Here is a 15,429-nt window from a genome sequence, read left to right as displayed (position 1 = left end):
TTCTAGAACAGATGTGGGTATTTTAAGTGAAATAAAAGTATGAAAATCATATCAGATTTTAGAAGAGTACTGGACTAAGAAAATAAGACTTATTATCTGCTTCTGTCAAAACAAGTACAGAAAAACATACTCTTTTGCAAGTTGACTTTAAACCTTTCTCGTGATAATTCATTCCTAATCTGAATTTCATTCGTTTGTTGTTCTAAATTTGACTTGCACCAAAACCTCTAGTTGCCATTCATCATAGCATAAAGTCTCATGAGCTTTTCAGAGACATCTAGTTAAATCAGCATAGTGTATTTTATGGGACTTAAACTGAAGAGGTGACCCTTGAGGCATGTCTTTCGGTTTGTTGTTGTTGTTGTTGTTATTTGTGTTTTTCCCTACACTCTGTCAATCCCAGTCAAGACATTGCCATCGGAAAACATGCAATGGTACCATCACTTTATACTGTACTAATGAGAGTTAACAGTTCACAAATCCAAAGCAAGGGGTTCACTGGAGACTTTAAGGAAAAGAAAGTGTTAAAATAGCCTGTATTCCAGAAAAAACATGGATTCTTACTTTCTATCTATTCTCTCTGACAGAGTTATTCGAACAACCGGATACTTGCTGTTTATTCTGCACATTAATGCCTGTGTTTATTACTGGGCTTCAAACTATGAAGGAATTGGCACTACTAGATGGGTGTATGATGGGGAAGGAAACAAGTAAGTTCTAATGTTGAAAAAAACCTTTATTGATTATTTTTAACATTCTGTTTCATTGCATGAATTTATGAGAGCCAGTGTTTTTGAAGCTGTCATAACCCATTCAATGACTGGTAAATACTATTTGACCATAAAAAAGGATAAAACCAAGTCATTTGCACCAAAATGGATGGGACTGAAGGTCACTATCTTAGTGAAATAAGCCAGATCCAAAACGATAAATATCACATGTTCTCACATATATGTGGGAGCTAAAAATTTTGATCACATAGAGACAGAGAGTGGAAAGATAACAGAGACTGGGAGGGGTGGGTGGTGGAGAGAGGAGCACATAAAAAGTGGATTAAAGGATACAAACATATAGTAAGAATGTATTCAATGTTTGCAACAGAGTAGGGTGACTATAGTTTCAAAACCTGTATTGTACTCGGCTAACAAACACCCTAAACACCCTGACTTGATCACTATGCATTATATACGTGTAACAAAATTGGACCAGTACCCCATGAATTTGTCCAAATAAAAAAATTTTTAAGCTGAAAAACCTCTTTAGTAAGTCAGTTCGTTTTTAAGTGAAAGAGAATAGAGGAGAATAGAATAGAACATATCAGAATCTGTCTGATAGTAAGGGAGTGTGTGTGTGTGTGTGTGTGTGTATCCTGAGTTAACCTGTGAAATGCATTTTTTACTCTGGATCATGATCAAAAAAGTTTGAAAGCCTCTACATTAGACAACTGAGCAGTAAGATAACTTTTAATAACTCCAATGCTGATTGTTAGTAATGAACAATGTTAATTATTTAGAGGGCAGGTGCAGTGGCTAATTAGTTTACCAGTGAAGGGTTTTATGGGTTTATGAGTCAGCTATAACCACTAACTCAATTAAACACTTAGAGACTAACAAGGATCATAAATTAAACTTGATAATTAGGTATGCAAGTGTCCCAGAAATAAAAAAGATCATCTGAAAAATTTAGAGCAGTAGAATCAGGACTTGGGAATGGCAACTGGGTTATTTAATAGTGAAATTTCCTTTTGGTAAGATACAAAGACCTAGCATAAAGTTGACTTCACTAACTTTCTGCTCCAGTGAAATGACATTGAACATATAATAAGGCAATATCCAAATTGGAAAAAAAGCAGATCCCAGCATTACTTTGAAGGGCAACTCACTGCAGCCTTGGGATGGAGAGCAATTATAGGATAGAGCAAAGAGAGGGAAAATAACTTACAAAATTACACACTACCTAGAGTGAGTTGGATGTGCATAAGGGATTATAACAACCAGAACCAATTTTAAAGAATTTAAAGTCAGAAGGACCACTGATTGGGAAACACACATATACAGATACTCTATTTCCAGAAAATTTACTAGATAAATAATTCCCTTTAGAATGTGAATGATTTACTTTGATATAAACAACTAATTTGTATAAAAATTGACTAAAATACCAACTATATTAAAATTGCCTCAAAGTGAGTATGTAATCCAACATCATTAGATGACTGTGACTGATAACTGTTTTTTTCAAATTAGCAAAATAATACAGGATTGCATAAGAATGCCTTCAAGAAAGTGAAGCTGTTTCTCTTTTTATACCTAGATGCCTCTCTGTGGAGTTTCTAGGGACTATATCTTGTTCCCAGTGTCAAGCTCAGTGTTAAGTATATAATAGTAGAAAATATATTAGGTATATAAAGGCAGATAGAGAGAGGGAGAGTAAGGAAAAAAGAAAGGAACGGCCAAATCTGCATTGTAACAAGAAGAAAGAAATCTCAGCTTCAGCCCATAAGAAACTTCAAGTGTGCTAGTGTTTTAGATTTCTAATTCCAGCTACATTATAAACCAGATAGCCAAAATACTCTCTCTAAAATACAAGATAAATTACCTGTTGTAATTTTGTTGTTACTTATTATAATTATTTATTATAAGTTTCTAGATGAATACAATTACAACAGTTTTCAATGATTGCTGAGTTCCCTAGAAAGTAAGAAGTATCTCCAAAGGCTAAAACACAAACGTATGTACCAAACCTGGAGTACGGTAGGAAATGAGTGTGAGTAACCACTAAAGAACAGAAATGGAGAGAATAACTTCTAAATCGGTAAGCGGAAAAAATGAATATGGAAATTTAAAAAGCAAACCAATCCAAAAAAAGACACAAAGATAAGGAGTGGCACTTTTGGGGAGAAGTATAGGAAAGGCAGGACAATAGAAGACACAACATAAGATAATAAGGACAATTTAAAATAGATCAGTATGTTACCAGAAAGGGGTCCTGATCCAGACCCCAAGAGAGGGTTCTTGGACCTTGTGCAAGAAAGAATTTGGGGCAAGTCCATGGAATAAAGTGAAAGCAAATTTATTAAGAAAGTAAAGAAATAAAAAAATAAATACTGCATAGGCAGAGGAGTGGCATGGACCGCTTGACTAAGAATACCTGTAATTGTTTCTTGATTATATGCTAAACAAGAAGTGGATTATTCATGAGTTTTCAGGGAAAGGGCTGGGCAATTCCCAGAATTGAGGGTTCTTCCCCTTTTCAGACTATACGGGGAAACTTCTGGACATTGCCATGGCATTTGTAAACTGTCATGGTACTGGTGGGAGTGTCTTTTAGCATGCTAATGAATTATAATTAGCATATAATGAGCAATGAGGGTGACAAGAGTTCACTTTCATCGCCATCTTGGTTGTGGTGGATTTGGGCCAGCTTCTTTATTGAAACCTAATTTATCAGCAAGGTCTCTGTTACCTGTATCGTGTGCCAACCTCCTATTTCATCCTGTGACTTAGAATGCTTAACCTCCTGGGAAGGCAGCCCAATAGGTCACAGTCTTATTTTACCCAGCCCCTTTTCAAGATGGAGTCACTCTGGTTCAAATACCTCTGACAAATATGTGCAGTAAATTAATGTGAACTAAACTCACATGCTAACAGGGATTGTCAATTAAAATTAGTCAGAAAAAGCTTTAAAACAAAAGACATTTTAGAGAAAAAGGTCACCATTTAATGATAAAATTTTGATTCACGATTGTCAAAAGACAAAATTACAACAAATTTATTTTAACTATTTTAATTGGCTTTTATTTGCAATTCTAGAATCAGGCAACACCTCAATTCTATAAAATAGAACGAATGTTCTGATGAGCTGAGCAAAAGAAGTTGGCTTCATAGGCAGAAAGGGGCTGAAGAAAGCATAAACAAAGAACAAAAATGGATTGGTCATTTCAAAGTTACTTTCCTTGTAAAGGTTAAAGTAGAGGGGACTTCCTTACCATGCTGGATAAAACTGGCTTGTTTGGGGATTTAGCTATCTCTCTTTCTCTCTCTCCTGATTTCTTAGAATGGCAGATAAACAACTTAGTTTCAGTTTGGTGACATAGAACTTCAGCATGAGTCATTCCATTTGGGTTTGGTCTGTTTGGCCTAGTGCAGGAGTTTAGTCCAAACCAATGGCCTCTATAAATTTTATTTACTACCATCAGGATATTCCCATTTTAAATGTGTATGCACCCAATAAAATACTTACAATCATTCAAAGAAAATCATAAAGCAAAAATTGATAGGAGGAGGAGAAATTGGCCAATATATCATCAAAGTGTGAGACACCAAACATAACTATTGACAGGTCAAGTAACCAAAAACAATAAACATATAAAAGATATGATAACCCAAATAACAAGCTTGATTTCATGGGTACAAATAGAATCTTGCACCCAAGGATAAGAAACTGCTCATTTTTCTTAATCACTCACAGAAAAACTACTAAAAGTGATCATTTTCTAGGCCCAAAACTAGTTTCAATAAATTCCACAGCCTTGTTATCATACAAGTCACATTCTCTGACTATAAATATTAACCCATCAAGTCTGCTGTGCTCATTTAGACTGAAGCATTCTCACTCAAAACCAAAGCTCCAGCAATCCTATTACCAACCGTCAGGGACACAGGTTGCCACCTTTGCAATGAAAATGCTTTTAAAAGTAGCTTCTTTACTTATCTTTTTAGATAATTTGCATATGTCAGTTATTCATATACTAATCCTAACAGTTTTTTTTAACATCAACTTATCCTTCTATTGCTTCATATTACCCTTTGATCTTGTAAGCCAAGTTTTTGCAATAATTACCTAAAGTATTTTTTTAACTTAACCCTTGTGATGGTCCTGGTGACCTATAAATTGAAGGTTGCTTATTAGGCCTTTGGATTTGCAAATTTTGCCCTAGTTAGAATTACGCAGCAGACTGTGGGGCAAAAATGGAACACTGTGAACATTTAAAATAAGTCGTTTATTATTATTCCATTAATTCTCATCAGAACAGCAGTTTCTATTCATTTCAATAGAAGGCATTTTTATTTATATTGAGCAAATGACATCCTTCTTTAGACTGTAAAATTTGACAAAGAATGCAAATGTTATTCCAAAAGGAGAACACAAGTGAGTACCTACGGTTATGTGATACTTAAAAATGTTGCCAATGTACTTTTGTCCACATATATCCCAATTTTATTTATTTTCTGACATAAATTTTCCAATGCGCACAAATTTTTTTTAACAAACCCATGGTCCTAATCCCTAATGTATCTTTTCCTCGAAAAAAAAGAAAAGCAAACAAGGCTGCCATGGGAATTATTATTTAACTGAGGTAAGGAAGGAATCAGAATTACTATACTATAGTGCTAGAAAAATTTAGGTAATCTACCTTCTTAACTTTACAGATGAAGACTATAAGACTTAGGTAGATGAAAATATTTATTCAGGATGCCCTAGATACCTCATAGCTGAGGTCAGACAATGGCAGAGAGAGAGAAGGAAAGGGAGAGGGAGGGGGAGGGGAGGAGAAAAGGGAGGGGAAGAGGGAGAGGGAGAAGGGAAGAGGGAGAGAGCGCGGTGGGGTGGATATTTATCTTACAATTCCTGGAGAGTCACCCTTGGGATATAACAACAAGAACAAAAAAAACCCAGAGCAAAGAATCGGGGGATCAGAAGGAAGTGAAGGGCAGTGAGCAGCATGACAGGGGAGAGTTCAGAAGGCGATTCAAATACAGTCTTCCTACATTCTCATTTCAGTAAGTCTAGGTATGCATTCACTCATCCATTCCAGTCATTCAACAAATACTAGTGAATTCCTACTGTGTGCTACTAGGCCCATAAATACCTACCTTTGTAGCACTTACATTCTAACAAGACCGTTCTCCCTCATAGCCAGTGCTTCCAGAAATAAGTTTACAGAAACCAGGAACTAAGATGGATTGAGGTAGCTAGGAAGGTCCACACAGTAAGATAAGTATAGAAGGGGTACTTTTAAAAGTTGTATGTCCCACTACAGATTCACCACAATGGCTAAAATTTAAAAGACTGACAATACCAAAGACTGGGATAATGACAATGCCAGGTGTTAGGGTAACATGGGGTTACTGGAACTCTCACATATTGTTAGAGGGAATGTGAAATGACAAAACCATATTGGAAAAAGATCTGACAGTTTATTTTACAACTAAACACACCTACCTTACAACTCAAAAATTTGAACGTAGGTATTTTACCCAAGAGTAATGAAAATATATGTTCACAGAATGAAACTTGTTCGAGAATTTTCATAGAAGCTCTATTCATCAAGATCAAAAACTTGAGGCAGCCTAGGTATTAATCTGTAGGTGGATAAATAAACAAACTGTGGTATAAACATACAATGAATACTATGCAGCAAATACAAAGGTATAAATTACCAATACACAACATGAATAACTCTCAAAAGCATATTGAGTAAAAGACATCTTATACAGAACCATATATACTGTATGATTTCATTTATGTGAAATTCTAAAACAGGCAGACTTATCCATGGTAGAAAAAAATTAGAACAGGTGATTGCTTCTGGCGCATTTGAGTAAGGATTGATGGAAAAGAATTGAGAGAACTTTCTAAAGTGATGGCAAGGCTGTATGTCTTAATATGTGTTTTGGTTACACAGGTATATGCATTTGTCAAAATTTATTAAATGATACAAAAATCAGTAGCATTTCTACATACTAACAATAAACTATCTGAAAAGGAAATTAAGCATCAAAAAGAATAAAATATTTGGAATAAACTTAACCAAAGGGGTGTGAGACTTGTATACTGAAAACTGCAAAATGTTGATGAAAAAAATTAAAGTAGAAACTAATAAATCAAAAGACATCTGTATTCAAGGGCTAGAATAATTAATATTGTTAAAATGTCCCAACTACTCACAATGATCTACAGATTCAGTGCAATCCCTATCAAAATCTCAATGATTTTTCACAGGAACAGAAAAAAAAAATGTAAAAATTCATATGGAACCACAAAAGACTCCGAATAGCTAAAGTAATTTTGAGCAAAAAGGACAAAGCTAAAGGCATGCCACTTCCTGATTTCAAAATATATCACAGAGCTACCATAATAAAAACAGTATGAAACTGGCATAAAAACACACATATGGTCCAATGAAACAGAATAGAGGGCCCAGAAATAAATGAATACATAGATGGTCAACTGCCTGTCCAAGGGTGCTAAGGATATGCAATGAGGAAAGATAGTCTCTTCAATAAATTGTACTGGGAAAATTGGATATCCACAAACATAAAAACAAAATAACTACCATATGACCCAGAAATGCCACTTCTGTGAATATACCCAAAGGTATTGAAATCTGTATCTCAAAGAGATACCTGCACTCTCATGTTTATTGCAGCATTGCAACATTATTTGCAATAGCCAAAACATGGAAGGAACCTAAATTTCTCTCAACTAATGAAAGGATAAAGATAATGTGGTAAATATGCACATATATAATGGAATATTATTCAGCCCTTAAAAAGAAAGAAATACTGCCATTTGTGACAATATAGATAGAGCTGGAGGACATTATGCCTAGCAAAATAAACAAGACACAGAAAGAGAAATACTGTATGACCTCATATGAACTCTCTTATATGTGGAATCTAAAATACTCAACTTCATAGCAGTAGAGAGTAGGATGGGGGTTACCAGGGCCTGGAGGAAAGGGATAATGGGGAAGTGTAAGTCAAGGGTACAAAACTTCCATTATGCAAAATGAGTAAGTCCTAGAAATCTACTGTATGGCATAATGCCTATAGATAATACTATACTTTCTTTAAATTCACCAAATGGTCCTACTTAACATGAGTGCCTTTTTTTTCTTTTTTCTTTTCTTTTCTTTCTTTCTTTCTTTTTTTTTTTTTTTTTTTTTTTTGAGACAGGGTCTCACTCTGTCGCCCAGGCTGGAGTGCAGTGGCACAATCTTGGCTCACTGCAACCTCCGCCTTCCGGGTTCAAGTGATTCTCCTGCCTCAACCTTCCTGAGTACCTGGGATTACAGGCACCCACCACCATATCCGGCTAATTTTTGTATTTTTAGTAGATACGGGGTTTCACCATGTTGGCCAGACTGGTCTCGAACTCCCAAGCTCAGGTGATCCACCCACCTCAGCCTACAAAAGTGCTGAGATTAAGGCGTGAGCCGCCATGCCCGGCCTCATTAGTGCTTTAACTGTATATTCAAAATTAAACATAACTCTAAACAAATACTGAACTCAAGTTAACATATATATTCTGAAGTACTGTTTTTAGGAGAAAGTTTCTGGCTGTCTAGAAATTATTTTGAAATACATCCAAAAAATAAGAAGATTTTATTGATAAATAAGTGGAGAAATGTGTGACGAAGCAGGCATAGTAAAATGTTAATGGTAGAATCTAGGTAGTGGGCATATGAGTGTTGACTGTAAAATGAGTGTTCACTGTAAAATTCTTTTAATTTTTCTGTTTGTTTAAAGTGTTTCATAATAAAATATTGGGGGAAATTGCAATGTCATGTTTGTTTCACATAGGAAGACTTTCTATTTTCATACTAAATATTTTTTATGGCTTTATGTCAAATTCTGCCTTACTGCTTTAACTTGAAATATGCCTAAGTATGTGTGTATATATATATATATCAGTGTTATATAGTTGATGCATTATATAGTTAATAGATAGTTCTTGTATGAATCCAGCCAGATAGAATATCTTTGAAAAGATCTATCTGACTGGGATGTACATATTAGAGATTGACACACTTGACTAATTAAGCTAATCTTAGGAAATCAATAAGAGGCCATCTAATTAAATTACAAATCTTACCTTTGGTTATGCATATCTAGGTGTAAGATGTGACTGAGAAAAGAATCCTAAAATAAATCTCAAAGCATCAGGGCAGAAAACTTCCAGTTAACATAGCAGACTATTTAATATACCAAAAAAATTAGTTCAAGCCAAACCCTTGATATTTGGAAAATCCATGCCAAAATGTCACACTTGATTGTTATTTTTTAACATCATAAAAAAGAAAATGGGAGAAAGTAATTCTTATGTTTGTTCCTGTTAAAGTAGGACAAACTTTTGAGTGACTTTGGAGGGGACAGTAATCCCAACACTTATCATGGAATTGACCATGTTGGGAGAGAATCTTATTTCTCTTCACTCTTGGGTAATGTCAGGTTTAATAAATTTCCTTAATTTAAAGAGACCCACAGGTCCAAAACCTGTGACCAAAATAAATCAGGTAATAGGAAATTATAAATTGAAATTTGAAAAGTTAAAATGCAATCCATAAAATTAATTCCATACTTCTTCAAGGTGGTTCTCTTTGACATCAAGTTCACTATAATATTAGTAAGTCCAAGGAAGCCTTTTAGAAAAAAATTATACAGTGGTAAATTTTTATTCTCTTGGCATAGCGATTTTCAAGCACTACCAAAGTGTTAATATTTTTTCTGTTCCTGTAATAAGGAACTAGGTTAAAAAAAAAAAAAGAGTCCTATGTCCTTCAAAAGGTATTGAATTTCAAAATGAGTGATTTCTTTCTAGATCTGTTTTTGTTTGAATATTAACTTCAACTGCAGTTTGTTTCTTCCTTTGTAAACTTCAACTTCTTACTATTTGAAGATCTTAAAATCTCAAAGTATTTTTTACAAGAAAAGACCACCCTTGTTCCAAGATTAATGCCAGTTACCCAAAGTGCTAATGTTATATGTGGCATACCTAGATAAGAAATAAAAGCTTGGCTAGGGCAGGATTCTGTAAAAAGTACTCCTTTTCTGTGTCTGCACAAGATGCTGAAATAGCTAGTTGGAACATACGAAATCTAAATGTCCCTCTATAACAAAACCTGGAGACATTCTCTATATAAATGACTTTTTAAACGGATTCACTGGAAATGCCTGATACAGACCACACTGTCAGAGCTATGTAGAATTACCAAATAGTTCTGGCTGCACAAGAATTCTGAAATATATATACAGATGTCTTCAACTTCTGATGGGGTTACATCACAATAAGCCTAGTGGGAAAATATTGTAAGCCAAAAATGCAATTAATACACCTAACCTACCAAACATCATAGCTTAGCCTAGCCTAACTTAAATGTGCTCAGAACACTTAAGTTAGTCTACAGTTTGGCAAAATCATCTACTACAAAGCCTGGTTTCTAATAAATTATTGAATATCTCATAATTTATTGAATACCATACTAAAAGTGAAAAACAGAATAGTTGTATGAGTATTCAAAGTATGGTTTCTACTGAATGGATATTGCTTTTATGCCATCATAAAATCAAACCATAATAGGTTAAGGACTCTCTGGCTAGCTAAGTGAACGTTATACATTCTTTACTAACCTTTATCATATTCTTTTATCGTCCTCTTCCTATCTGGTCTGTAATGACCCCAGCCTCTTCATTTGCAATTGTTCAAGTACGGAATTTTTATCAAGTACATTTCTGAGCATACTTGATTTTCTTCAATACCAAATTTCTAGTTCAGTTGCCCATTACAATCAACAGTAATTTCCCTATTAAGATGGATTTCAGTTCTCCTCTGTCTCTGCCATGGTTTACATATTCAATAATATAATAATATGTGGGTGAAAAATAGAAGAGATATTCATCTGTTCTGTTTTCCATTCATAAAAACAATTGGATCTAAACTATAGAAGGTTCTCCCATCTGCATAAATACATTTGATCTGTAAAATATTCCCACAAATCAATAGCGTGGTAGTTTAAAAACAGCCTCAAATTTTTTGATGCTTCTCTCATTGAGAGGTGGATTCAAATGTCTCTTCCCTTGAACCTGGTTTGGCCTTAGTGACTTGCCAGACAAATATAATGTGGCAACTATAAGATGATATAGGGCTTCTGAGTTATAGGAAACCTGGCAGCTACCACTTGGGCTGCTATTGCTCTGGGGGAAACCAGCTCTCATGTAAAAATCCGTCTACCTTGAGATGTCCATGCTGTGAGGAAGCCCAAGCTAGTCACATTGAGAGGCTGAATGATAAAAGATACCCAGTCACCCCCAACTGTTCCAATATTACCAGCTGAGGCTCAGACACATGAGGTAAGGAGCTACCTTGGGCATTCCAAAAGGACATAATGTGGAAAGGAACAGAGGAACCCGGCCAACTGTCAGAATCAAAGTTTCAGACATTTGACCTCAATTGAATCTTTCCAGGTATCTCCAGCCATTCAAGTCATACCAGCTGAGGGCCCAGTCATCATGGAACATAAATGAGTCATCTCTGTTGGGCTTTGCACAAAATTCTGACCCGTAAAACTATAAGCCTAATAAAAATGGTGGTTATTTAAACCACCAAATTTTGGTAACAGCTAGTAAACACCCTCCGTGGGATTGTTTCATCATTTCACAGTGTTTATTAAGAAGTTTACGTTAGCACACATGGTGTTTGCCAGTGCTGTCTATAGAAAGAAAATCTTGATTATATTATATATATAAGGAGAGTTATTATAATTTAATAGTACTATATTCTCCCAAGAATAGTGGTCTTTCAGCGATATAGAAAAAAAGCAAAATGTGTATCTTCTGTTTTCACAGGTATCTGAGATGTTATTATTGGGCAGTTCGAACTTTAATTACCATTGGTGGCCTTCCAGAACCACAAACTTTATTTGAAATTGTTTTTCAACTCTTGAATTTTTTTTCTGGGGTTTTTGTGTTCAGCAGTTTAATTGGTCAGGTAAGTTGAGTATGAATCACTGGATACACAGTGCTGTCATTTTTGAAAGACTAAGAAGTCTTTATAAACTTTATGGAGGAAAAATTAAAATCTGTCTGGTTCTTCTTTTTTTTTGAACTAACTTTCTTCTATTTTAATGAGTTGAAGGAGGATGTAATTAGATCAACAGTGCTTTTCCATTTTTAAGCCATTAAATCTATCAAAAGACTGTCAGCAAAGAGCATTGGTTTCAACTCTCAGAGAAAGTTGTTTCTAAGTTAACTTTTTACTTGGACCCCAGTGAAAACCATTAAAATCTCTTTTATTTACTTAAATTTCAACTATTTTTATAAAATCACTGGGTTATAATTGACTTCAGAGGTCATTTAAACCAGAGACTACAAAATGCCATATAAAATAATAAGTTATTGTTTCACAAATGTTTACTATAGCATCTCCTTGTACTTATTCTCAAAAAAGTCAGTCTAGAAAAAATTAAATACATAAATTATATTGAAGATAGTTGGCACTGACAAAGGATAGAGCCCACATTTTTTTTTCTTTCTTTCTTTTTTTTTTTTTTTTGAGACAGGGTCTTGCTCTGCACCCAAGCTGGGGAGTAGTGGCACAAACATGGCTCACTGCAGCCTCAGCCTCCTGGGCTCAAGGGATCTACCCACCCGAGCCTCCCAAGTAGCTGCAACTACAGTTGCACCCCACCACACCCAGCTAATTTTTTTGTAGGACAGGTGGATAGTGGCCTGAATGTAAGAGCCCATGTAAGAACCTGATGCAGAAGGCAGTTGGGATATGGGTTCCAGATAGTTAGTTTACATATGGAAGACACACTCTCAGGAGATTTGGCCACCATCTCTAGTAATTACCTAACCCTGGGAGAAACAAGCAAGGCCTCGGCCAGCAAGTTCCCTGATATTAACATATCAAAACATAGAAAATAAAACAGGTTAGCCGGGCGCGGTGGCTCACGCCTGTAATCCCAGCACTTTGGGAGGCCGAGGCGGGCGGATCACAAGGTCAGGAGATGGAGACCACGGTGAAACCCCGTCTCTACTAAAAATACAAAAAATTAGCCGGGCGCGGTTGTGGGCGCCTGTAGTCCCAGCTACTCGGGAGGCTGAGGCAGGAGAATGGCGTGAACCCGGGAGGCGGAGCTTGCAGTGAGCCGAGATCGCGCCACTGCACTCCAGCCTGGGCGACAGAGCGAGACTCCGTCTCAAAAAAAAAAAAAAAAAAGAAAAAAGAAAATAAAACAGGTTGATACAGATATACAGGGATATGGCAGCTCCAGCCTTAACATGTTAATGGAATACAGAGAGGGGTAGTAAAGGAAACTCTATGTAGAAAATATTTAGGTTTAGGAAGATGAACACTAAGAGTTAAAAATTGTAAGTATAAAATATCATTATCTTCATGACTGGGGAGATTATATTAACAATGTTTAAAATAGGAAGCTGGTTTGAGAGATTCTAAATTCAAATCCATTTGAATATAAATCGCAAAAATCACATTTTTAAAAAATTTCTCATAAAATCAATGTGAAGGTGTCATATCACAGTCAATATTTTCTCTATTTTACAGATGAGAAAACTACAGTTTAAAGAGATTAAGAAGCATCCCTGATTCATACATGTAGTTCATATGGTCATATGGTAGAACCATATATAACAACACTGATAGAAACAGTAAAATTTAACACGTATTGAGCACTTACTGTGTGCAAGGCGATTTTCACATCAAAACTAAAATACTATTTCTAGCACCAGTTCCATTATCTTGCCACTCAAAGTGTAATCTTTGGACAAGCAGCAGCAGCAGCACTTGAGAAATTCAGAGTTCAGGCCCCACCTGAGACTAATGAGTCAGAACTTGCATTTTAACAAAATCGTCAAGTGATTCATATACACACGAATGTTTGAGAAGCGCTGTTTTATACACCACACCACATCTGCTTTTAAATTGGATTCGAGGTTCCAATAGGAACAAGAAGGAATACCAAGTCACTAAAAATGTGGTCGTAGAGCACAAGAGAAAGATTGAGGCTAGAGATACAGATGTGTGCCTCGAACTGTCATAGTGAATAAAAGATGCTGAGCAGGGGAACAGATAGAAATAAAAGTTTAAAAGCCTGGGACAAACAAAAACAAAAACAAAAACAAAACCCTCCACTCACTCAAAATTCCCACATGGGGACTATACCCTGGAGCTAACCATCACTTTTTTTTTTCTTTAAGAGAGAGGGTCTGGCTCTGTTGCCCAGGCTAAGGGGTAGTGGCTTAATCATAGCTCACTGTAGCCTCAAAATCCTGGGCTCAAGCAATCCCCTCACCTCAGCCTCCCAGGTGTCTGGTACTACAGGTGCATGGCATCATGCCTGGCTAATTCTTTTCTTCATTTATTTTTTGTAGAAACAGAGTCTCACTATGTTGCCCAGGCTGGTCTTGATCTCCTGGCCTCAAGTGATTCTCCCACCTCATCTCCCAAAATGCTGACATTACAGACATAAGCCACTGCACCCAGCCAATCATCACATTTTAACTACAATATTCTATTTTCTGACACAACTCACAGAAACGGACATTTTTCTTCCTCTCATACTCTCACATACTTCCCTAGCCTGGAATCCATCATAGAATATACATCCTCCTCAACTCCTACAACAACAAAACCCAACGTTGCTGAAGGATATCACACAACCCATTCAAATTACTGTCACTACAAATTATTGGAGCCTCAACAGCGATCAATAATGCTTTTAATAGTCCTTGCTTCCCAACTTAACACTCTATTAAATCTCCAAGCCCTCTCCTAACATACCAAGTCCCCCAGCCTTTGGTGACTAGGTAATGTAAGTTATCAGTCAAGAACGGCATGGATAAGTGAGATCTAGGAATTGAGATTGTTGAGGAATATTTGGAAGAGCCCCTGAGGAGTAAGAGACTGAAAAAGATATATACAGTTGGACTACTGCATAGCTCCTCAACAGATAGTTTTAATTTGTAGAAGTTTAATGACTCTAAAAATGGAAACTGAGGAGGGCATCACAATTAAAAAGAAGCATTTGAGCTAGACTTCCAAGAATGAGTCGTTTTTCCATAAGCAGGAAAGGCTCAACAGCTACTAAAATGAACGAGCAAAGTCTTAGGAGTGTGAAAGTGAGGCCCTGGTTTTCCTGCCTATTATAAACCCACAGTCAAAACATATTTACAGCCACTCACCTCCCTCTATGTGAGAGGAAGAGTTGAGCTATATATCTTTTCTGTGCTGAGACCTTAAAGATCAGCTTTTAACCTAGAGTGGGTTTTTATGGGTGAGTTATAAACATCCAAGAACTAAAACCTGACAGTTTCTTAAGAATTGTCACAGCAGTAGATGATGCTACAGTAATTTCAGCACATTTCAACTTCTGCTGAATACTATGCCTTAAGCATGATGAGATTTGATTTTATCTGTCTAAACAACACAAAGGGAAGTACAGAGGTTGCAATTTCATGATGAATTGAGTCTATATAGCCAGCTACGCTGGATAATCTATGAAGGATGCATTCAAAGTAAGACTCACCAAAATGGACTAGCCATTCTGCCAGACAATTGCTCAACTTTTATTGCACATTCCTTGCATAAGCACAGCTGTATAATTTTTTCAATGTACACTAACAT

The 15,429-nt window shown here is 36.0% G+C and overlaps 1 protein-coding gene across 1 annotated transcript in view; it reads left to right on the top strand.

Annotated features, from left to right (window-relative positions):
- The window catches only part of CNGB3 (cyclic nucleotide gated channel subunit beta 3), a 160,684-nt gene that overhangs the window by 91,219 nt on the left and 54,036 nt on the right, over positions 1–15,429 (top strand). The window contains exons 10-11 of the mRNA XM_001083646.5: positions 588–710; positions 11,631–11,772. Coding sequence (XP_001083646.3) covers positions 588–710; positions 11,631–11,772 — 265 coding nt within the window. The remainder of the gene's footprint in view (positions 1–587; positions 711–11,630; positions 11,773–15,429) is intronic.

This window comes from Macaca mulatta, chromosome 8, assembly GCF_049350105.2.
Source record: "Macaca mulatta isolate MMU2019108-1 chromosome 8, T2T-MMU8v2.0, whole genome shotgun sequence".
Lineage (NCBI taxonomy): Eukaryota > Metazoa > Chordata > Mammalia > Primates > Cercopithecidae > Macaca > Macaca mulatta.
This window is presented reverse-complemented; position numbering and strand designations above follow the sequence as displayed.